This window comes from Vitis vinifera, chromosome 3, assembly GCF_030704535.1.
Source record: "Vitis vinifera cultivar Pinot Noir 40024 chromosome 3, ASM3070453v1".
Taxonomy (NCBI): Eukaryota; Viridiplantae; Streptophyta; class Magnoliopsida; order Vitales; family Vitaceae; genus Vitis; species Vitis vinifera.
Genome location: NC_081807.1, coordinates 12,845,239 through 12,870,612, shown reverse-complemented (window position 1 = coordinate 12,870,612; position 25,374 = coordinate 12,845,239). Strand labels below are relative to the sequence as shown.

Genomic DNA, 25,374 nt, shown 5'->3' with positions numbered 1-25,374 from the left:
CCCCTTCAGCACCAAAATCCCCTTCATCAGCATGGGAACCACACCCCTCATTACTTCTCTTAAACTTACGAGGCCAGCTCACTCCCTTCAGTTTTCAGCTTGCTTCACCACCAAGAATCCATATGGATTCGTGGTGGGCTGCAAGGAACCCAAACCAAGGCCCAAAATGGACCCACAACATTGCCCAAAACTGATCTGGAGCTTACGGGCCTGAGCCATGTAGGATTTGGCCCCCTAAATTACTAGAATTAGTGTTTTACCTCAACTGACTCAATGAACCGGCTGAACCGGCCGAATCGAATTCCAACCGGTCGAACCGATGGCAAAAAATTCTGAAAATTTGATAGAATGTTCCTAGTAGAGTAAGGAATCCATGAAAAAAAATGGTGCATGATTCTAAGTTCAGAAGAGGGAGATATGATCAAAACAATTACCAAAAATCAGTGTTCTACACCGGCTGACTCGATGAACCGACTGAACCGGCAGCCAACCAGCCGACCGGTTGAAATTTTTTTTTAAAATTTTACAGAATGTTCCTGGAAGAATAAGGAATCCATAAAAATAAACGGTTCTTGATTTCGAGTTTGGGTGAGGGAGATATGATCAAAACAAGCCCGAGTGCTCCGAACCTCAACATGCCCCTATAAACTCCAACTAAGCTAAAACATCGGGATGACCCCACTTCCTTCCTATAGCGTGATGTGAACGAATAGGAAAATGGCCATGGTGACCCTCCAAAATGAACCACATATGAACCACAATGGACCACAGACAAACCCACACGAGGCTCGGACACCGACTAAGCCCAAAAGGGGCCCTAGTGGTGTCATATGCGAACGATGGGTGGATGTGACACCCGAAGGATAAATGCCAGTGTCGAGGGACAAAATTGAGGGTCTACACATAGTTTATGAGGGTTGGATTGGCTTTATGTTCATTTTTGTGCATAAGGGCATTTTGGTAATTACACAAGGTTACATAGGGGATAGTCAATAAGGTCTTTAGATTAGGCTAATTGATTAATTAGATGACCTTATGTGGTTAATTAATCAATTAAGATATGTTTAGGCTAGATTAAGTGACCTAAGCCTTGATGAATTTAAGTCACTTAAGCCTAGCGGGTAACCTTATAAATACTCCCTTATGGGTTAGGGTTTCCTAATGACTTTCAGTTAGTCATCTTCCACCCCTAGAAAGAGAAAGAGAGCCAAATCTTTCTCTCTTCCATTGCCCACACTTTGGTGTGCCAAGATCATGGTTCAAGTCATCGGGAGGAAGATCTTGGGTGTACAAGACCTTTAGACTCTTTAAGTTTCTTCTTCGTTGGATGAATTTTGATTTGGGAACATCTAGATCATAGGTATGTGTTAGAAAATTTGGCTAATTCAACTTAAGGTAATCACCTTAGAGGAGGGGTGAATAGGGTGATGATCTTTTTTTACAAATTTAAATTATATGAATACAAGAGACAATTATATGCAAATATATAGCAAAACCATATAAAAACAATTGCATATAAAGTACAAGGGTAGAAAATAGAGAATATAAACACAAGATTTTTATAGTGGTTTGGTGCAACTCGGCCTATGTCCATTCTCCTCTAGCTTCAATCCCAAGCTTGAGGTTCCACTAATTCAAGGCTTCCAACCGAACCATTCAAGCAATACAATTAGATTATGGTTCCAATCAAACCTTTTGGACTGTTGGCTCTAAGCACCTTTTACAATCTTCAAGAGATGTCTCACTCTTAAACAACCCCTTAAGTGATACCTCACACTTGAGAATCCCTAAGTGATGTCTCACACTTAGATTTTTCATCTCAAATATTTACAAATGAAGATAGGAAATAATCTCACAAAATCCTAGTACAAAACATTAGGCTCAAATGATACAAGATAAACTATGATTTGATGGTGCACTAATAATATGCAAGTTTTAAAACAATGTGTACTAAAAAACATTCCCCTAAGGTTCAAATATATTTAAGAAATATTTAAGAAGGTTAAGCTCTTGAAACAAGAAAGATTGAAACCTTTTTATGGAGGAGAAATGCCAAACTAGTTGTTGGGGGTTTGTCCAGTCGAACTCTAGTTTGACTGGTTCACTAGCCGTTAGCAGTTAATGCATGATAGGTGACCTTTGGGTCTTGACCGCCCCTCGACCAGTACTCGACAGGATAAAGTTCAACCTCAATTGATCAAATAAGCATTCTAGAATAGAGAGAAGGTTTTTGCACCTTTCAATTAGTTGAACTGAACAAATCAATTGATTCCTCATTCAGTTCAACCGGTTGAACCATTTTTGGCTCAACAATCATCATTTTCAACTTAAAACCTTTTAAACAAGTTTGGAAAGCATTTGACATAAGGATTTAGTTGAAAACATTAAATCATTCAATTTTAAAAATATTTAAAACAAAATAACTCTTGAATGATTTTGGTGTATAAGTAAAGAATGTAATGCATGAAAAACCCAGTGCGCCAACAACCTTACAAAGAGATCCTATGAGGCTTAGATCTTGAAAAACACTTATCTTTAAGGCAGACCGCATCGTGTGAATGCCAAAAGAGAACTCTATGTTCCTAGGGAAAGATGCCTCATCAGTATGTCTTGAGGTTGTTCACTAGCTTCGAGGTTATCGGCTTTGAAAGAGACCTTTTGATGACATTTAGGCACGCAACTCTTCATTTTCTTCCTTGATTCGCCTTGTTTGGCAGATCAAAGATTGCATATGTTGGTCATTTTCGCACTAGGTTCTCTCCATGCTTTCACGCCAACAAAAGTAGCCTTCGCTACCCATAGCTGATGATCGGCTTCTAAAGGGTACTGACATCCTTAGTCATTCCCACAGATGATGCCAATGTTGGTTCTAAGCTAGCTGAAGTCAGATTCGTCCAACTTAATGGAAGTTTGACAACTTTCCTCCATTTTTTGTGCTTCTTAGAGAATCCACCTAGCAATAATGAGATTTGGCGAACTCCTTTCCTACACAAAAGGATGTTCGGATGAGTACTTCAGGTACGCCCCTCCGAAGCTTAAGTGAGGCAAAGATAGCTCAAATTGCTTAATGAGAGAGAGTGGATAGGTGAATATGTGCCTACCTTGTTTGTGCTTTTTGGGGGGTTTATATAATATTGATGAGAATGCCACTATAATGCTTACTAGGCACTTTGACTTTCTTCTGTAATGATGATTGTCCTGCAGGCGGCTGGGAAATCATCACAATTTTGGGTGGTTGACAAGTGCCATCAACTGACGTGCCATGATCTTGGACCATGCAGTAACCTGTTCTCTCAGCTTGTTGATGGTCTGAGGTTATGTGTAACAATTAATTGACATGGACTTGAGGGCTAGAAGAGGTCTCATTGGCCATTCACATGTCAAGTGTGAATGATCACTCATGCTAGTGGGTCTTGAAGATTTGACTGGACAACCTTACCTATTTGGGGGGTCCAACCTCCCCTTGCCGTTGTTTTAGCCTTGTAGGGGAAAAGGGCTTTCTCATGCCTGGTGCCAGACGGACTGGTCGTGATCCAGATGAGTTGCATACCTATGCTAGACGGTTGATTACTACCAAAAAGTGCTATTTTTTAGACCTAATAATAATGGTTTTAAGCACCTTTGAGTAGTAATCATATTCATTTAACCCAATTAATTCATTAAGGTCCTTAGTAATTGGTTTTAACCATTTTGTGGCAAGTTTACATGTTTTTATCAGCTTATGAACCAATTCAAGCATGCCAATTGATGGAGGAGCTATTTGGGCGAGTTAAGCAAGGATTTTGGATGATTACAGGCTTGAATTTCAAGTCGAAACACGAGCACAAGCAATGGAGAAGAGGAAAACAGAGTGAAGAAAACAGCTGCAGTCTTCTTTCGCACTTTTGAAGCACTTCCCGAAGTCCATTTTCTACATGCTATATACCATTTCAAAGCTCAGGAAGTCAAGAATCCAACGCTTCAAACCGTGTATGATTTGGAGCTAAAATGAGGAAGATATAGCCTTCGTAAGACAACTGTATCATGCCAAATGACCAATTTCGCAAGGTGAATTTTACCTTGCGAAAATTTCGCAAGGAGGATTTAGGCACCTTGCGAAATTCCTTTGAATCCTCTGTTTCTCCACGCACACACCATCGACTTCCCAAATATTTTTAGCTTGATATTTTCTCGTGTAAATTCCTTTTGTAACCTTGTATTCAGCCGACATAAAGCTTTATCTTGTAATTTTGCTATATATAGAGGTGCACAACACCTCCAAAAGGGAGAGGGGGATATTGGGGGATCGATCCTCTGTACATTAACTTAGAAATATATAAAGCTCTGTTTTTCTCTCTTCTCCTGTTCTTCCCCATTTCTATTTTCTTAGTAGCCAAACAGCCTCTGAGGACTTTTCCTCAGAGGATGATTGGCTAAAACTTTTAGTTTCTCAAAGTATGGATGTTATGTGATGGCTTGGATGCAATCCCATGGAAATTTCTCGCACCTGGAAGGTAAGGTAGTCATTTTTCATTAATGGTTCATTAATGCAAAGTTTGGTTTTTATTTCCTTTGGACAACTTCCAACGGCCAATACTTGATAAGCTTTTGGAGTTCTATCCATTAGTTATCTCCTACGAGCTATTGGAAGGTGAGGTTTTCAATTCCAAGTTTTGCATTAATCTGTTAGAACCAATTTCAATGGCCATTGAAAGGTGAGTTTATCACCTGGAATGACTTTGAGTTGCCAATATTTGGTAAGCTTTTGGCTTTAGACCATTAGTTATCTCTTACGAGCCATTCAAAGGAAGTCTAAGGTGAATAACCATTGATGAAATTCACTACCATCTGTTTTGCCATTTTAAAGGATTAAAACTTGATTTGCTAAATCCATACCGGTTCGGGAAGCAAGCATCACCATAGTTGCAACCCCAACGCGAGGAGCCTATCCTGAGATTTCCAATTTGCATAAGAGCCAGAGCATAGCTATCCTATCTTTGAGAAACTTGTTTTTACACCCTTTCATTTTAGTCTTTAATGTTAGCTTAGATTAGTTTAAATCTTTCTAAAACATTTACATCTTCTTTTAAAGCTAACATCCATAAGAAAATCACCTATTTTCTTAATTTGAATATCACTTGTGTTTGCGAAAACCCTTCCCAGTGAACGATCCTAGAACCACTATACTATAGTAGCTTGGCTACTTTAGTAATAGTATTTAAGGTATAAATTTTGTTGATACGCCTTTAAAGCTAAGCTACCATGAGTCGCATCAATGGTCATATTGTCCGAGTTGGAAAAGGGACACGTGGAGGGAAGCCTCCCACAAATATGAGGGAGCCTTATGAGAACGGATCCCTAGGGCTTAAGAAGGGGTTTTCAATTTTAAGGTTTGCCTTTTCACCCAAGGATGTGAATGGGAAGATGAGGTGAAGTTAAAAGATTGGTGAAACAAAGTGAGGGCATGGTAGGGTTTGAATAAAGGAAAGTCTACACTATTAATGAAGATGATAATCTCTAGAAAGCAAAGCTAAGGTAAAATAGGGCTTTAATAATAATTTTCAATCTACACTAGTGAAGACGATATCTTCAAAAACCAAAGCTAGGGCTTCAATAACGAATTTCAATCTACAATGGTGAATACAATAATCTTCGAAAACCAAATCTATAATGGTGAAGATGATTGAAAACTAAATCTATATTAGTGAAGATGATTGGAAAGCAAATCTACACTAGTGAAGACAACGAAACCAAATGTAGGTCTTCTAAACTAAACGCTTTTAGGGATTTTAACTTTTTTTTCCTTTGTTTTCAAGAAAGGTAAACTCTTCAGAAAACAAAAAAACTAATGCATTCTTAAATCCAGATCACCATTTCCAACATGGTATTTGGATTGCTACCTTGCATTTTATTTTCTTTTTAATAGTCAAGGGCATTTTAGGGATTATTAAGTGACAATATCCTTCAACTCAATTTCCCACATTAGTTAGGTGTTAGGCTCAAATGTGAAACTTATATAGATGTTAGGTCAATCATCAAACTCATTTGCCCTGAAGCATAATTTCCCCTTTTCAAAATAGTTGTTAAACGTCTATCCCCAACACGTGTAACCCTTTGAAGTACTTGTATGTTAACCTTGTTTCCTTTCCCTCATGCAACATGGCTTATCGATGGTTGCATTGAATCATTATCATTCACCAATTCCATGCAACTATGGACTACATTTCAAATCCCTCGAACATAAATGGTAATTCCAAAACAACTCAAGTATAATCTTTTCAACCCTTTCAAATGATTTAATTAATTGATGTTTGAATATATTTCATATATTTTTTAGAGCAATTTTTAGGCATATAACATAAATCTCTATTTTTTTTTATAAAAGGTTTTATATTTTATATTACAATTTTCTTTTGTTTTTTCATTTAAAAAACAAAACATAAAACCTTAATAAACGAGTTTTGTAACAATCCCTTAACAAGTAATCTATTTTTTTAAATTAATTTAACATTTTAATATATATTGATTCAATCTAATTTACTTTTAATATTTTTTATAAAATATTTTTACTTTATATGACTATAAATTAATTACTATTGATTGCATATTATAGAATATATATTCTAAAATATATCTTATTGACAATAATATCATAAGATATTATATCCATATCCTAACATATTATATACTTTTATTTTATGCAATTAGCAAGATGGTGGAAGGTGGCAAGAGGCTTAACGGAAATGTTGTGTGCCAATGTGCCATGCGTGTCCCTTCTCTTAGTGAGTCTGAACTGCTCCAACATTTCCAACACGTTTTTTTTTTGCTTAGCTCTTAAGTATTTTCGTCCCGTTTTCGTTAACCCCATCACATTTCGCCACATGGATCTAAGCCTCATGGTCCTTTCGTTCGTACAATGAATGTTCCCCCAATTCCTTATCTACACTAAAACTCCATACTCGCCATCTACTCAACCACTTCTCTACTCTAGAGTTTGGATCCTTTATTTCTGCACGTGTCTATGGCTTTCATCCCAACGAGTATGGCATTACAAGGGCAATATCGTCCTTAAAGACCCAAAAGGCACACTAATGGCATTATCTTCCTTTTAGTCTATTCTATTTATATTGTAAGTTATTCATGATGACTTCTCTCATAAAAGCTAAAAACCACTCCAATAGAGCTCACTTCACTTCTTCATTTTTTTTTTCCAGATAAGTTGAGAAAGCCCAACTCGTCCCTCAACTCCTCGATGGGTTTGATGAATGTTCTTAAATTTTTAGTTGCATGCTTTGATCTTCTTGGCTGGTATATTGTCCACGTATTCTCTCGTCATTGGAAAATTTTGGAAAATGAAGTGGAATTCTATGTTTGAAGACAAAACTGGGATTTGCTTTGATTTCTCCATATTGGTTTTATCCCTTTCGTTTGAATTGTCCACATTCTTGTCATTGGTTGTTAGTTATTTGTTTGGATTTCTACTTGTAGGCCTCTGTTTGCATTGGGTTATCCTCTATAAGTCTTGGTCTTACACCCCAAGATATGATCATTCATTTACTCTTTTCTTATTCTATGAATTCTTAGTTATGTTACATTTATTGGGTTGGAAAACTGAAAAGGGAAAGGATTATTAGTTATTATCATAATAATCATCAACGTCATCTTAGTTATTCACAGATGTGCATCAATTCGGGTAATAGAGACTAACTCAATCTCAGACATTCGGAAGTTGGTGGCATATTGGGTTCTATTTTCCTTGATTTCATTTTTTGATCGTACTTTTTCCAAGATCCTTGAATGGTAATTTTACTCAATTGCATTCCACTATATGTGGCTCTATTTGTTTCATTTCTTTGCCCTTCAAGAATTTGGAGTTGCCTTTTTCAGTTTTCTTCCTTGTGAAAATAATCGAGATGTTTAATGTTCCAAGCCTCCATGTATTTTATTGTCCTTCATTTCTCTGCTTTGACAAATGCCCACAATCTGATCAGCAGAAAGGTTATAACATTTGAAAAAGAAATGCGTTATTTTGGTTTTTTAAGTACAACAATTTTCATTTGGAGAAATGGTCTAAAGGGTATTGGTGTTTGGCTGAATTCATGGAATTTTCTCGCTAATTTGGGATTTATTCTCAATTTCAAGATCATTGTGGATATTTCAGAAATTAATGAAATATATACGATGGAATGTGATTTTCTTGTTTAAGAAAAGTTTTTCTTTAAAAATTTGGGTGACCCTGACCTACCTTATTGTGCTACTCGAAACACAAAACATAAGTACAAGTAATTTAGTAACTAAATTGCACACTTTTTGATAGTTCAAGGAAGTGGTGTCAGCTTTGGAAATAAGATGGATCTACTAGTTTTTATTTCTCATCTTTATAGGGAACTTTCCATAATATAGCTTATAAATACCATAATCACAGTGATGAATAATTGTCTTGTTTGAAAGCATGGTTGCACTTATTTGCATGGAATTTGTCTGCGTTGAAATTAAATTAAGCTTTATGCATCATTTGGACGCTGAGAAACAAATGGAAATACAAAATTCAAAACTTGACAAGTTTGTGTAGGGAAATTGGATCTAATCTCTTAGTCAAAGCTTAATTGGGACAAATGCTGATCCTCTTTGGACCTTTTGAAAGCTCTAATCTGTGCACAATTCTAATGTTTTTGTTTCCTTAATTTCTTTTTCAACTTTTCAACAAAGCATCAATTTGCTATAATAAATGAGAACCAACTTGACGATGAGAAGAATGATTGGTGATGATGTCATAGAGAATCTCTTATGAGAACGACCAAAAATACTAGGATTGGTACCACTGATGGTAATGACGAAAACACAGAAATGGTGCAAATGGTGAACAGGAAACTCAAAATGGAATGGGAAAAGAAACCTAAACAATAGTCTCCTATATAAAGCACACAACATGTACATTGAGGCATCTGAAAGAACAAGCCGCCTGAGAAGTCACTCTAATTGATGTGACCCCTCAGGACGTGGGCGGTAGACATATGTCCCATGGCACCAAAAATTTCAAACACTCAAGCAACCGAATACTTTCACTTCGTCATTTAAAGCCTAGCTAGACTCAGTTGCAAGAATTAAGGGCATTGTGGGATGCTTATCACCGTCTATCATGGTTCCCAAACACCGTCTGGTGTGAGGCATATTGGCACAAGAGCCATGTAGCTTTTCTATCCACCCCAAGATACTCCTACGGTAGCAAACGAACACAATTCGACCAAACACTATGCATTCCTACCCTACAAGCATTAATTGCAATGAGCAATAAGTGTATTAACACATTGATGAATGCAACCGTTATAAGGCTAAAACGCTAGACTATAAGGTTCATCAAGACACAACAACCATTATGGGCCGACAATCATTGACATTAAATATGGTAATGCACAATCAAAGGCTCAATTAAGACCCTTTAGAAGACGTTACTATTGGGCAAAGATAAATAACCATTTTTTACCACAAGAAAGTCTGATGCCATTTTTTTCACAAAAACTTTTGCTTAAGTCTTCCATTTCTAACCTAAGCTTTGAAGGGGTGTACTTGGAAAACCTATCTGAACATTCCTTTATGTAGGTGCAATCACCGTCTATGTCACGTGAAGGCTAGTCGAAGACCTTTGCTGGTCGTGCACCAATAAATCTGTTTAGTCTATCTCATTTATCCGTTCAAGTGAGATGAAGGAGTGACCTAAAGATAGATTGGAAACATCATAGTTTCTTATATTGGTAAGGTAGCAACAACCTCGGCTAGTACATCAGCCTGCTCGTTTTCCTCTAGGGGTACGTGTTTGATAAACCATTCATTCAATTTTTCGGTTCAAGTGTACCAAAGAAAGGTAAGGAGCCATGCATTCGTCTCAAGCTTCATATTCTAGTTAGATTTGTTCACCCACTAGTTATGAATCACTTTTGATTTCTACTTTCGTGGTTGTGAGAGCTAAGGCTAGATCGTCCCATAAGAATTGCTTCGTATTTTGCCTCAATATTGGATACTGGAAAGTTGAGATAGATGACATGTTCAATTTGCTCTCCCGTAAAGGATTGTTGTGTTAGTCCTATCCTAGCTTCTGATGTTCTAGAGGCTTCGTCTACATGGAGAACACATCATTGTTCTTCATTGTTAGACTTTGTCCATTTTTGGGGTGGTTTGACTATGAAATCAATGAGAACTTGCCATTCGAGAGACTAATGAGGTTTGTACCATATGTCATATTCACTCAATTCGATTGCCCAATTCACCATTCGACAAGATAGATTTAGCTTGTGCAACGTGACCCACAACGGTTGATTTGTCAAGACCATTATTTGGTGCGCCTGAAAATATGGACAAAGCTTCTTGGCAGCAATCCGTAAGTCCAGAGCCATTTGTTCCACTTAAGAATATCGTGTTTTTGTGTCAATCGGAGCTTTGCTCACATAGTAAATAAGTCTTTGTTCATTACTCTAATTGTGTGGAAACAATATGACATTGACAGCAAAGTTTGACACAACCAAGTACATGTACAACTCTTCTCTAGCTTCAAGACTACTTAAGATTGGTGGCTTCGTAAGATACTGTTTGATGTCTTTGAAGGCATGCTCACACTCATCCATCTAACTAGACACCTTTGCTCCCTAAAGTGTGCTCAAGAAAGGTTTGAGCTTATTTATGAAATGTGTTATGAACCAACCTAAGGTGATTAGACAACCAGTTAGGCGTTGCACCTCCTTCTTGCTAATAGGACCAGGGATTTCTAACACTACTTTCACTTGAGCCAGATAGACTTCAACACCCCCTTTGAGTCACCATGAACACAAGAAACTTCCCCTCCCTTACTCTAAATGCATATTTTAGTGGATTAAGCTTCATGTCATACCTGCACATTAAGTTGAATGCTTATTCCAAATGGATGAGCTTCTTGGAACGAGTTATTCTCTTAATGACTATGTCATCGATATAGACTTCCAACGTTCGACCTATCAAAGACTTAAAAATATGGGTCATCAACTGTTGGTATGTAGCTCCAATGTTCATTAACCCAAACGACATGATCTTGTAAAAGTACAACTCTTTATGTGTAATGAATGTCATCTTCTCCTTGTCATGTGGAAACATTGGTATCTGGTGGTATCCAAAGAAAACATCAAGAAAAGACAACATTCCATGCTCGGTTGTGGCATCGACTATCTAATCTATCTAGGGCAATGGGAAACTATCTTTCGAGTAGACTTCATTCATATCCACGTAGTCTACGCACACCTGCTATTTTTCTACTTTCTTGGTACCATTACCACATTTGCTAACTAGTCCAAGTAGGTCACTTCCTTGATAAATCTTCCTTTTAATAGCTTCTCAACTTCTATCTAGATAATTTTCTGATGATCCAACTAGAAACGTCGGACTTTATATTGTATGGGTCGTGCTGTAGGAAGAAGGTTCAACTTATGAGAGCCACCGCTAGGTCTATTCCAAGCATGTACGAATGAATCCACGCGAGGATATCCTTGTTTTTACAAAGCATTTCACCAAGATTACCACATTCATCCTTGGTTAGCAAAAAATTAGCGTAAGTCATCTGCTCATTATTTTTCGACAGAGATAGCTATTGTAATAGGTCGATTGCCAATGAGTCTCTATCCTGTAGTTTTCCTTCGACCTGATTTTGTAATTGCTATTGGCTCTCTCTTGTTGATGATTTGAGTTCATCTTTAGTTGGGCCCGAAATCCATCGCCACTTGGTAACACTGTCAGACGGCTAATTGGCTTCCATGTAGATCTACTTACCCGGATTCTGTTAGGTAGCTCACCATTTTATGGTAGGTGGATGGAATGACTTTCATCTTATGTAGGTACGACAACCTTATGATGGTGTTGTACGACGATAAATCCTCTACTACAGAAAATCATACATTGAGAGTAGGCGGGTTGGCTTGGACGGGAAGTACCACGTCGCCTAGGGATATTGTGGTGGCCCCATTAAACCCAAACAAGAGTCGAACTGGATTTTCTAAGGCAGACGACGAACATCCCATTTGCCTGTAGGTTGACATATGCAATAAATTGGAATGATCCTTTTGGGAAGGATCACTCGATTAATGTCAATTGGAGGGAAAGTGATTGGGTCGTTGACTGGCCGAGCACTTTCAACAGTAAATGTGCACTGAACTGCACTTACTCTTTTCCTCCCTATAATCGCGCAGAACATTTGTCTCCTTTGTTGTTTGGAGTGATATTTGTCATCTACTATTTCCCCATGGATATAGTTAATCACTACTCGATGTGTTGTGGGAGAGTCAGGAACTCACTCTGACACTTCACATGTCATTTCTTTATGTCCACCAGTTGCTCAAACATACAACTTGAGATGTCCAGTAATGATTAGTTTCTCCACCAAGTAGTGTAAATTTTTGCACTCTTTTGTGGTGTGCCCATGCTCCTTATGATAGAATCATCGCAATCCTCGATCATGCCTGGACGAATCAGTTTTGATGGGCTCTAGCCACTTGAACTTGAGCAGCTCTCAAATCAAGAGAAGAATTCTTTCATAAAAAACGGTCAACAAGGTGAGCCAAGGCGATTATCGTTGTTGCTGTCTTTCTTGTCCATGGTTGGTCTATCTAGACTGGCTGTTTAAGGGCTTTAAACTCTTAGCCTTTTTTTTAGTTGCTCGGTTTATAACCAGGATCTGTTAAGAGGTTGCTCGAACATCATCCTTAAGAATGACATGTTTGCCCACTCGTCTAAATAGGTCATTCATTGTAGTGGGCAACTTTTTGGCCATGGACTTGAAGAATTGAGTGCTTGGACTGATGATCCATTTGAAGATCTGTAGGATAGCATCCATGTTGTAGGATTCCATCTAGAGCACCGCTTGTCTAAATCACTTCATGAAGTCCCTTAGCGATTCATTCTCCTACATCTGAATGTTCTATAAGGTGCTTATATTCTGCTTTTGGCAAGCAAAACATAAATAATGGCCCACAAAGGCCTTTAAAACATCTCGGAATGAATTAATAGATTTTGTGAGAGTTGATGGAGTTAGGAAAGAATTGGACCATGGAGGCTGGCAAGGAAGACTTTGCATAGCAACACGTTGTTGTCTATATCCATTGTCATCTGTTGTTGGAAGTGCATTAGGTGGACAAAAAAGTCACCATCCCATAGTAAATAGTAAATTTGGGCACCGAAAACCCCTGGGTAGCTCATAACTAATGATATGTGGGTCAAACGACATGAAGAGCATGTCATCTAATCATCTGCTTATGGAGCTGAGAGGGGCTTTTGTTGATGGGTTATTTGTGGTTTGTAGTTTTAGTACTGAACATTGAGGCAGACGGTTTGGTGATGCCTCATCGTTTGATTGACCTAATTGTGCTTTCAGGGCCTCCAATATGTGTGGTGGTGCTAGCGTTCTTCTCTCCTAATACCCAAGATAAGTTTTCAGGGCATTTGAGAGACGTAAGCCCCATTCTTAACTCGTTTTCCATTCTTCTCCAATAGAGCTTGCAACCTCTTTCGCTTGAGTTCGATCAGCTACTGAATGCACTAGTTCAAGTAATGTTAGTGAACTGCTAGTAGACAGTCCCTCATCCACTGTTTGTAGAGACGACTTAGTGTATCATTGAAGAACTTTCCTTGTTTGGCTTCAAACTACTCTCGAAGTTGTCTATTGGTTGGAGGTGTGATGACTTTTTTATCAGTACCCCATAGCCACTTATGCTCGTAGCTCTTGGTTCTCTTGCTGTAGTTGTTCTGCCTGTTAGACAGGGACTGCATAGGTTATTCATATTCTTCTTGCTTTTTTTCTATCTTTCTTTGCCAAGCTTGGAATCGCTCGTCAACATTTGCAGAATGAGTTGCAGGAGGAGTGTTAACCATCATGTTTTTTAAGCATTTGTGGTTGATTCCCATAGACAATGCCAATGTTGGTGCACGACCAGTAAAAAAAGGTGTTTGGCTAGTCTCCATGTAACATAGACGACGATTGCACATGCACAAAGGAATATCTTAATGGGTTTTTCAAGTACACCTTTCCGAAGCTTAGGTCAGAGATGGAAGACTTAAGTAAGAGTTTTTGTGGAAAAATTGGCGGCATACCTTTCTTGTGGTCAAGAATGACTATTTATCTTTGTCCAACTGTAATATCTTCTCAGATGCCTTAATTGAGCCTTTGATTGTGCATTATCATCTTTAATGTCAATGATAATATGTCTCGTCGCACTAGACAGTGTTTGAGGATCATGTTAGATGGTGATGAGCATCCCACAGTGAAGACGTATGATGAAAGCAAAGGTAGGGCTTCTAAACCAAACGCTTTTAGGAATTTTCCTTTTTTTTTTTCAACAAAGTTGACCTTTTCAAGGAAAAAAAAAACTATTGCTTTTTTGGATCCAAATCACCATTTCCAACGTGATATTTGGATTTCCACCATGTATTTTTTTATTTATTTTTAACAGTCAAGGGCATTTTATGGATTATTGAAAGATAATATATTTCAACTTAATTTCCTACATTAATTAAGTCTTAGGCTCAAATGTGAAACTTAAGTGGTTGTTAGGCCATCAAACCCATCTGCCTTAAAGTATAATTTCCCATTTTCAAAATATATAGTTGTTAAACATCTATCACAAACTATTGTAACCCTTTGAAGTGCTTGGTATGTTAACCTTGTTACCTTTTCCTTATGCAACATGACTAATTGATTGTTGCATTGAATCATTATCATTCACCAAATCCATTCAACTATGGACTTACCTTTCAAATCCCTTTGGCAAAAATGGTAATTCCAAAACAACTCTAAGTCTAATGTTCTCAACTCTTTCAAATGATTGAATTAATTGGTGTTTGAATATACCTCTTAAATTCTTTTAGAGCAATTTTTAGGGACATAACATAAATTTCTAATTTTTTTAGAAAAGGTTTTATATTTTATATTTTATATTACAACTTCCCCTTTTATTCCATCTAAAAAACAAAACATAAAACCTTAATAATTGAGTTTTGTCACAAACCCTTAACAAATAATCTATTTTCCAAAAAGTACTTTAACATCTTTAAACATATTGATTTAGTATACTTCACTTTTAATATTTTTTGAAAAATATTTTTATTTTATATGATTATTAATTAATTAAGATTGATTGGGTATGGTAGAATATATATTCCAAAATATATCATATTGAGAATAATATCACAAGATATTATATCCATATCTTAATATATTATATACTTTTATTTTGTGCAATTAGAAATTGGGCGGAAGACGGGGAGCCGGCTTAATGGAAATGTTGCGTCCCACGCGTGTCCCTTCCCTTACCAAGTCTCAACGAATGATGAAAATATCAGTAATCACGGATATATCAGTACTTTGATTTTATGGATATATCGTTGAATATTTTGGAACAAAATATTGATAAGCCTATAAAAATATAAGAAAAACTTCATAAAAACGTAATTAGAAGTATAATGATATTTTTAAGTTATTTTATTAAATAATTTTATATATATATATAATATGATTTATCATATTTGATAATAATATTGTATGCATCGATAAAAATATGAATTTTATTAGTGTACATTTATTATTAAATTACATATAATATTATGCTATTTGATTATAATATGTCTAATTTTAAAATATATATTAATATTAAAATTATGATACATTTAATTCAATTGTATTTAAAAATATAAAATAAATTATGATATATGTATAATTTTTTAATATTTAATTAATTATTAATGATATTAAAAACACTATAAAAAAAATTATATAATTTTTATATTTTTGGTAATCAATTAAAATAAAATTTTGTATTTAATTATAAAATAATTATAGTTAATTTTTTCTTTAACATATATTTTTAATATTTTCTTTATATAATGAGTTTATATATATATATATATATATATATATATGTTTAGGGAACTTCTATGGTGCTGAGGGAGGTACCATACCTCAGATTTTTTGTAGCCGTTGGATGAAAGATATTAAATCTCAGCCATTGAAAAGAAAAAGAAAAAAATGAAAAAGAAAAACTGGCTACCTGTTGCTCCCCCTCTCAGCCCCTCTTTTCCCGTTTTTCCTTCTCTTCTCCTCCATAGCCGAGCGTCTTCTCCTCCATGGTTGGCTGTGTCTCGTGCTCTCATCTCCACACTTCTCCATAGGTCCATGGTGGCTGTGTCTCGTGCTCTCATCTCCACACTCCTCCATAGGCGGTCGTCTTGTCCTCCATAGTCGGTTGTGTCCCCGTGCTCTGATCTCCACTCATCCTCGACAGCCGGGTCGAGTTTCCTCTGTTTTCCTCTCTTCATTCAAGGAGTGTCTAGTGCCAAATTTATCACCACCCCGTCTCCACAATCACAACCCTCTCTCAATCTTCACTCACAATCTCATCATCTTCCAAAACCCACCTCAAACAACTCCGGAATAAACTCAAAACCAACCTAAAAACCAGAGTCTACTCCAGAAAAAAAAAAAGGAAATCTTATATTCGGAAGAAACGTAAGAGGCAAATGCGAGACAATGAAGAAATGGAGGAAAGAAAGCACTGAAGAAGGAGATAGAGACCCCTCTCAACATTAATCTTCAGTCGAGTTTCTGTTTTCTCCATTTTTTACCGAGTTTCCCGATATTTTCCTCTCTTCTCCATACTCGACTCTTCTCAGGTACTTGTTTTTTTTGCTCATCTCCGTTGGCTGTTATTTTCAGGTGCTTTAAGTTGTCTTTGTGTATTGTTGGATGTTTTTGTGTTATTGGGTGTTTTCGGGTGAGATATTGTAGTTGTTTCGGGGAACATCTTTTTGTGAGTTTTGGCTTTTTTAGTATCCCCTTTGATTATGTCCATATTTAGTTTTCATATTTGGGGTTTTTTCGGGTTTTGAAGTAAAGAGTACGATATTCCCGTTCCCTCCCTCCTATCCATAACCCTTGTATTTTGTTCATATTTTATATTTTGTTTAAGGGGTGTTTTCGGCTTTTAAATTTCATGGTTTGAAGACCCGAATTGAAGACATAGCTGGAAAAAGAAGAAGAAGACATGTAGTACTAAGAGAAAGAAAGCTAAAAAGGACACATTTTGTTGTTAATCGAAAGGTAGTTGTGTCGTACTTATTTGCCGAGTTCTATATCAAGGAAAAAAAATGTGAGTATTGATAATGTGTTGTACAATATTGTAGCCATTATATTTCATGCTTTTTGTGAGATTTATGGATTGATGACATTAATGAAAATAATGTGGTTAGATCCATAATTGGAGATTGAAAATGATTGATATGCTAATTTTGTGACCATTTAAAATGTACATAGATTTAGGGAGGATTTTGTAGTGGTGGTGAAAGTATGTTTGATTTATTATATTTGAAATCATATTATAAAAATTGACTTAAATGATTTGATTTAATTTTTAGGAGCGAACGCGATGGTCTTGAAGTTGTTAGAAATCCAAAGAGGCCTATCGGCGCTTGGATACATTACTAGTAAGGGAAAATAGAAATATGTAAAATAATATGTTTTTTGATGTATTTTTTGTGGTTGTTATTGTTAAATTTGTTTGAAATTTTTTTGTAGTAACGATCAATTAGCCATGATGAAAGAGAAGGATAAAGGAGTGAAGATAAATGATGATGTAAGGAGTAATATTGCTATGTCTAATATAATTACATTTTAAAATTAGAATTTAAATTATGTGACCAATTAATGTAGTTGAGGAAAAAATTGGGCAAGAAGTGGAATGCACTTTCAAAAGTAGAAAAAGAAAATTTCATGGCAAAGTCCAAAGAAAGTTCAAAACAATATTCACTTCAAAAGGGTGTGGTTCCAAAGGTAATTTTTTTTTTTTTTTTGTAATGAATATTTAATTTCTTTACTTATGTATTTGTTGGAAATTATATTAATGTAAACATGTTTGATGTTTGTGTATCTTTTCAGTTATATCTTCAGACTCGATGCTCCCCCGAGCGAGTGATTAGAGTGATTGAAAAATTAGAACCAAAGCAAAAGGCAGCCATAGAAGAAATAGGATTTGGTAGCCTCTTGCAACTTCGATGTAGGAAAATTGATCATGGGTTATGTCTTTGGTTGATAAATAGTTTTAATCCGAACACTTATATGTTACAGTTGTATAATACTTGTATCAAATTATCCCCCATTGATGTTGAATTTATTATGGGATTGAGGGCAAGAGGGTTCAAGATTGGCATGAACAAAGATGTTGGCCATAAGAATGATTTATGTAAAAAATATTGTGATAAAAAAGGGCGATTGCCATTAGTGATGTTAGAAAATCAAATTAGGGAGGATAAAGAGGGTGGAAACGATTTTAAAGTTCGTTTTGTATTATTTGTGTTGGGTGCATTATTGTGCCCAACAATGAAGCTTTTTGTGAATCGTTCTTTCTTACATCTTGTGGAAGACATCGATTCAATAAAGAAGATGAATTGGGCAGAATTTGTGTTGTCCTATCTTGTGCACGGGATTGAAGAGTTTAAGAAGAAACAACAAAGTGGGGTTTGCGGTTGCTTATTGTTTTTAATGGTAATTAATTTACATCATAGTGAAATACGATTTTGTTTTAATATAATTTATGAACTAACTATATATCTATGTCAAATATACTTGTAGTTATTCTACCACGAGCATATATCATTTGAAGAGAAATTTCTACCGCTATATACTCGACCTTCTCCTCGGATTACTGCTTGGGGAGATGATGAAGTATTAGACAGGAAACGAAGATTGAAAAAACTTGGTGGATATGTAAATGAGAATGTAAGTTATAGTTTTGAAAGTCGTTTACTATTGATTTAAGTTTTTAGTGATTTAAAATCTGATATGTATTATATTTTGATGAATATATTGTAGCTCAAAATATGGGTGATAGAAAATGAGATAAGGGATTGCGTTGATGGAAATGCAACGACAATGGCGAGTGAGAATGAGGACGATGAGAAATTTGTATCCAATGTAAACAAAGATGTTATTAAACGAGTAAGTGTTTTACAATATTCATCGTGACTATCTATATTAGCATTGAACCTTTGTATTATGATGTTATTAATCACGTTCGTATATATCACTAGGTTGATGGTGGGAACTTAATGGAGATGGATAAAACCTTTCAACAATTAAAGACACATCTAATTGATATGGCTTATGGTGCAAGTAGTAGTAGTTGTGATCAAATTTTGGCTAAATTTGAGGAGAATTATACTACAGTGAAAGGTCTCTTCCTTAGGTCAAGCGGAAAACCTTTGAGAATGCACGAGGAAGGAACGAAGAATGACATGCTCTCATGCGAGAGAAGTTTGGAAGATAGGAACAATATGAATGTGAATGAACATTATCTTCACACTTTGTCAAATGAGAAGTTATGCACCGAGGACTTGAATGAAAAGAATGAAGATGCATGTGCTACATCAATTGAAGTGCATATCATTCCAGAAGAAAATCAAAATATTTTACCACTTCCAATCAAAAGGAGTAGAAGAGATTATGGAAAGATATGTATCATATAAAAGAAAAAATTATTTTCTTTACAACTACTTAACCATTACATAATAAATAGATGTATATTAATGACATTTTCCATGTTAGGAACCATTACGAGCACTATGTGGTTATCCTAATCATGTCATGAAAACACGTTCATCAAGGGAGAGGAAATCAAGTAAATTCAAGGTCTCCCCGTTTGTACAGAAATTAAGGAAGATGGTAAAACGTGAAGCATCAGAGGTATAATACAAATAGTTTAATATCATTGTTCTTATTTTTTGATACTTAACATATATAGTTAATAATTATGTCTTGTTTTCGAATTAGTCAATCCCCATGTCCATTCGTGAAGACGTGATGGATACTCAATCATTCAATGTACTTCAATCTCTTATCGCTGATTATGTTTTCAATAAAACATTGTCAAAAAGGTTTGTCGCGTCTAGAACATTCATAGATGTGTTGTTACAATTTTAGCCTTCATATGCTTCCAATTTACTCAAGTTTGTTTGAACATATTATTATTTTAGTGAGCTTCTTGTTGACTTTGGTCATGAACATGGAGTTCGTGGAGATTTTGCATGCTTACGTCCTAGACAAAATTTGATGGATGTTGTAAGTACCTACTTCATTTATATCAAATGCATGCTATATTAGTTAAATAAATTTATTGAAGTTATTGTTCAACAACAGGTAATAAATCTAGAAGCCTCAAAGCTAAATTATTTTGAAAGACAATTCATAGGCATACGAAGTATAAGATGCTATCTTCCCACGACATTTTCAATAAGCTCATATTTCTCTTGTTGTTTACTTACATATTAAGTACAATATAGTAATGTTCGTATTATGTTTTCTTATTAGCAAATGATTTTGTGCGGGAGTCCTCATCCTTTTTTCGATAGAAAAACATCCATCGTGAGTAAGTACATTAGTGAATTGGATGATTGCGAGAAGGTTAGTAATTATTTCTAATGTTTAATTGCATATATGAAATTTAGAATAGATATTGTTTTCACCTATAATATAGTAGATTTTTTGTGCCCCAACTCATATATATTGTTTTTCTAACTTTACAGCTATTTATTCCAATGCATGATGAATGCCCTGGTCATTGGTATCTGTGCGTCATTGACTTCAAAAACTCTCATATCCAAATTTTGGACTCATTACGATTGAAGAATCGAGACAAGTTTCGGTTTTAGAGTGTCAAAACAGTGGTATGCTTTCATGTTTATATTTTTCTTCTATTCTATTTTTTCCTCTTCCATATTTATTAACACTTTCATAATAAATTAGGTTGAATTTTGTCAAACGTTCTTCAAACTGTATGACATAGGGAAAGATGTCTTCCAATTCTCCATTGATTGGGCTCCTTCGATTCCGACCCAAGAGAATGGGTTAGTATGAATACATAACTCACATTACTATTCTTTTTCTGAGGTATAATTAGACAACCATTCAATAAGTTGTTTTGCTTTTCTTTTCTCTTTCTTAGGTGGGACTGTGGAGTGCATGTCATTAGACATATGCAGAGATTCAAAAATGGTGATCCGATGACGAGCTCCGACTTTTGTAATTCTATGAAAATACGTCAAGAAATAACATGTGATTTAGTTTTACACGAGGGAAATAGAGAAAAACAAACCATTGTGGCTATTGTTTGTACAAAGACGTCGACACGAGCAATGAAAAAATTATTATTATAATATTTGTTATTTTTCTAATATTTATCATTTCCATCTCCACATATCGTCATGTTTATTGGGAAGTTGTGAGATTCGATGACCATACATTATTAATGATTAAGTCCATTTCATTTGAATATCCAAATACTCTTCTTTCAATATGGTCGGCAAAATGAAATTGTAATATATTGGTATCATTCATGTTCGACATGTGTGATTTTGTACGATCTTTAACCTAATCAGATTTGTAAATATTCATTTATCTATGCTAACAATATATAGTTAGTACATTAGTAGACTGGTTGACGAATGACATTCAGCCGGTAAGAACCAGTCCAACGATTTATCTATGTCCACTTTTCATAGGCATACGCATTATTCGTACCGGTTGAGAACATTCCTCATATGGATAATGACCCTATGGATGCAATGTGAACTCGTTCAGGATTTTTCCCAACCACCTCAAACAATTTTGGATGCAAAATCACCCGGTGTCGGCGTTCAATTGAGTGATTGAAGATTTTTCTAAAGGGAGTGAGCTATATTTTGAGTTGTGGAAAGCGGTTGATTAATGAAGGAATTGTCTCAACCGGTTGACAAATATAGCAAATTGGTTGAGAAATTTTCTCAATCGGTTGATGGTTTTTTAACCATTGGCAACCGGGTGAAGATGGGTATCAACCGGTTGAGGAGATTTTTAACCAACGTCAACCGGTCTACCGAAGTGCCTCAACCGGTTGAGGAATTATTGACCAGTGGTTACCGGTTGAGGAATTATTGACCAGTGGTTATTGGTTGAGGAATTTCCTCAACCGGTTGAGAAAATTTCTCAACCGGTAGCCACTGGATAAAAAAAGCCTCAACCCGTTGAGGAAATTCCTCAACCGGTTGAGGCACTTCGGACGACCGGTTGCCTCATGCAATGCTATTGTGCACAAAAAGGGTATGATATGAGTTGTACCAATAACTTTTCACTACGTAAACATTTGACAGGTACCATTAAGTTCAATTATAAGGTTTGAAATTGATGGAAACTGACATTACAATTTACCTAACTACGATTTTAAAATTTTGAGTAAAATCACTAAATTTACCTATTTCATATGAATTACATCATATTGATTACTTTCCTATAGTTAACTCATAACCACCTAATTGTCAAACTTTAACCACAACTGAATTTAATTAAATCTGCATAATTAACCATTTTTTTCGACATGATATAAATGAATCGGTTTCTCCATTTGCCAATCATTTTATCCCTTGTTATCAATTAAATTATAAATGTAGAGGATATTGCATTCTATCAATCAACTTGACTCTTGATCAAAATTCAAACTTTTCATTAAATAGTTAAGTTAAAAGTACACATTAGTGGAAGTGATAACGTCAACTAATATAAATACTGATTTAATACCTACCATCCCTTACTCCGTTGAGGAATAAAAAAAAGATTGCATATCCTTTTCATTTGGATATTTGTTTGGATCCCCACCTTGACATGGTGTTGACATATTTTGTTCATGTTGCTGAAATCCTGCTATCTGCACATGCACATTCCATTATTTTTTTTAGCTGTCCAATTCCATTCCAATTAATTAAACCTAATCATTAAATAATGCATAGCTGAAATTCATGTCAAAAGTGTTTCTTCATTCCCGATCTTACATTATTAAGTTCACCCCAATCTATGTACATGTCAGATCGGTCATTCGGCAACTGCTCCCCTAACATTCCCTGCATTTTTCAATAATTAAGTGTTGTCAATTATTATTGAATTAGATGTTATCAATGTTTGGAAATTATATAACAAGCCTATTGTACATACATGTATGGTTGAAAAGATGTCAACTGATGAATTTGTTGAAGGCATCATTTCCATTTGAATGTCACATTGGGAAAACAAATTAGTTTCCTCCTACGTACTCATAATGCCATCAAAACAATTATGTTAGTCATTTATGTTAGTACAACTAGAAAAATTAATCTTCGGGGCAATTTTTTATTGAATATGACATACCATATAACCCGGCTGAGCATTTTGAGGGATTGTAGCTTCTAGACATTTTCGAATTGTGTGACCCACTCTTTTACAACGACTGCATCGTCTTCCCTTTTGAACATTCATTGCCACTTTGCCTGGATTCCCTTTAGTCTTCACAATATTTGGATCACGAACTTGGTTAGTACCTGTCGCTCCATCTGCTGCTATTTTCTTCCCTTTCAAATTATAGTTATAGAGTTCCTCCATTCTCGCCGTCAAATTTTGTATTTCATTTTTGGCCTCTATAAATGAAGATGACGTATCTGACGCAAAGTAGGAGAGCTTGTTGCACATCAAAATCAATGAATCATATCGTACAAACCGATCCATGTCATTATCCGTCTCATTCACTAGTACTGATCTTGTATACACCTTTGCTAACTTTGTCCACCTCTTCATAATACATGACTGAGGAATCTCTTCCAAATGCTCCACCTTCATAACCACCACCATGTGGCAACATGGGATGCCAATTGACTCAAACATCATGCATGAGCATTTTAATGTTACAATATATGGGCAAAATTGTACTTCCCAATTTAAGTTCGGGTGTCTAAACTTAGATAATGTGTATGCCCGCATTGAATGATCACTTACAAGACCTACCACAAAGAATAACTCTACATTTTTTATCTCCTCACGAAATTTAAGGAAAGATTCTTTTGTGTATACTGTTGCAGCATGATTTTCAAGTATGGATAGTTTGGTTGAAAGCACGGGTGAAGAATTGTTCGACTCGAACTCTGCCTTTGCCTCGTTTTGCCGTATTCTCAGTTTGGCTCTATCAAATTGTTGTACAAACTCATACAGTCGCAACCGAATTTTTAAGAATCTATTTAGATATGCATTCATACTCTCACACCTTTGTGTGGTTTTCATCCCTCCAAAGAAATTTCCACGTAAATACGCCTTTGCCCATCTTTTACGTTACCCATATATCTCGGTCACCCAACGATTCTCATTAAGTCCCAAATTTGCAACCATTTCATGCCAAACCTTTTCAAATTCTTCTTCATTCCCACGCATGAACATGCACCTTGCAAATATGCTTGAGAAGTCCTTAATATGCACATTCGTGAATGCATTTCGTTGCAAATGCCATGAACACAATCGATGACACGTATCGGGTAATACTTTTTTAATTGCCTTACGCATAGCTTTATCCCCATCGGTTACAACAGATATGGGTTTCTTATTCATCATTGCATCAAGAAATGTCTCCAACACCCATTCATATGTCCCAACACTTTCATCTATCAATAACGCACAACCAAATACAACAGTTTGGTGGTGATGATTAACACCGACCAACACTACTAGAGGCTTTTTATAGGCATTTGTCCTATAGGTTGTGTCAAATGCTAGGACATCTCCAAAACATGCATAATCCATTCGAGCAGTTGAATCAGCCCAAAACAAATTTGCTAGTCGACTTTCTTCATCAATGTTGAATTTATAAAAAAATGAAGAATCCATTTCTACCTTTCCACACAAATAAGCCAATGCTGCTTCTGCATCACCGTCTTTAATTTCACTTCTACGCATTGCATCAACTTGATTGTATATATCTTTTTGTGTGAAACCGACGTGCTCATGTCCCCCTGATTGTTTGACCATATAGTCCATAATTTGTGTGGTTTTAACACCTACTTTACGCAAAACATCAACTTGTGCCTTATCTGGATTACTTATTGTTCAATGAGACCGAAGGAATTGTGTGTTGATAGCATCGACCAAATTATGATTATGATCTCCTATAAATTCCTTTACAATCCACTTTCCATCTTTCCTATTCAAGCCTACACGAAATGCAGCTTGACACCCAACCCTAGTCAATGATCGTGGCTCACGCTGTCGCTTGTCATTTTCAATAAACTTTGTCACTCGTTGTCCTTCTCTAGAACACACCCACTTTCAAGATATTATATCTCCATTCTTGTCTCGCTTCAAATCATCTTTTCGAATACCAAATCCGGCTACTCTTACTAACATGTTGTAAAATGTTTCAGCCTCATCTATGCAATTGAATTGCAATTTGTAAACTGCTTCATCTGAAATACCCTTCAACACCTTCTCTTTCAAACCGTTTCCACCTAGGTTGTAAGTGCCACCGATAAATGCATCGTCATTGACGATGTCCTCCTCCTTCACTTCAAACTCCC

General features: G+C 35.8%; 2 protein-coding genes across 3 annotated transcripts; one reads left to right on the top strand and one right to left on the bottom strand.

Moving 5' to 3' along the window:
• Positions 1 to 17,376: 17,376 nt before the first annotated feature.
• Positions 17,377 to 18,697, top strand: LOC104877818 (protein MAIN-LIKE 2-like). 2 transcript variants are annotated; one of them, XM_059735736.1, is made up of 5 exons: positions 17,377 to 17,466; positions 17,558 to 17,615; positions 17,693 to 17,812; positions 17,918 to 18,014; positions 18,402 to 18,697. In XM_059735736.1, the coding sequence occupies exons 2-5, from the start codon at positions 17,574 to 17,576 to the stop codon at positions 18,608 to 18,610; spliced, it is 468 nt and encodes a 155-aa protein (XP_059591719.1). In that variant the 5' UTR covers positions 17,377 to 17,466; positions 17,558 to 17,573; the 3' UTR covers positions 18,611 to 18,697. The 2 variants fall into 2 exon arrangements, with proteins under 2 accessions (XP_059591719.1, XP_059591718.1); XM_059735735.1 differs by having other exon boundaries at positions 17,918 to 18,697.
• Positions 18,698 to 24,139: 5,442 nt separating this feature from the next.
• Positions 24,140 to 24,838, bottom strand: LOC109121877 (protein FAR-RED IMPAIRED RESPONSE 1-like). Its single transcript, XM_019217508.1, has one exon. The coding sequence runs from the start codon at positions 24,836 to 24,838 to the stop codon at positions 24,140 to 24,142; it is 699 nt and encodes a 232-aa protein (XP_019073053.1).
• Positions 24,839 to 25,374: the final 536 nt, after the last annotated feature.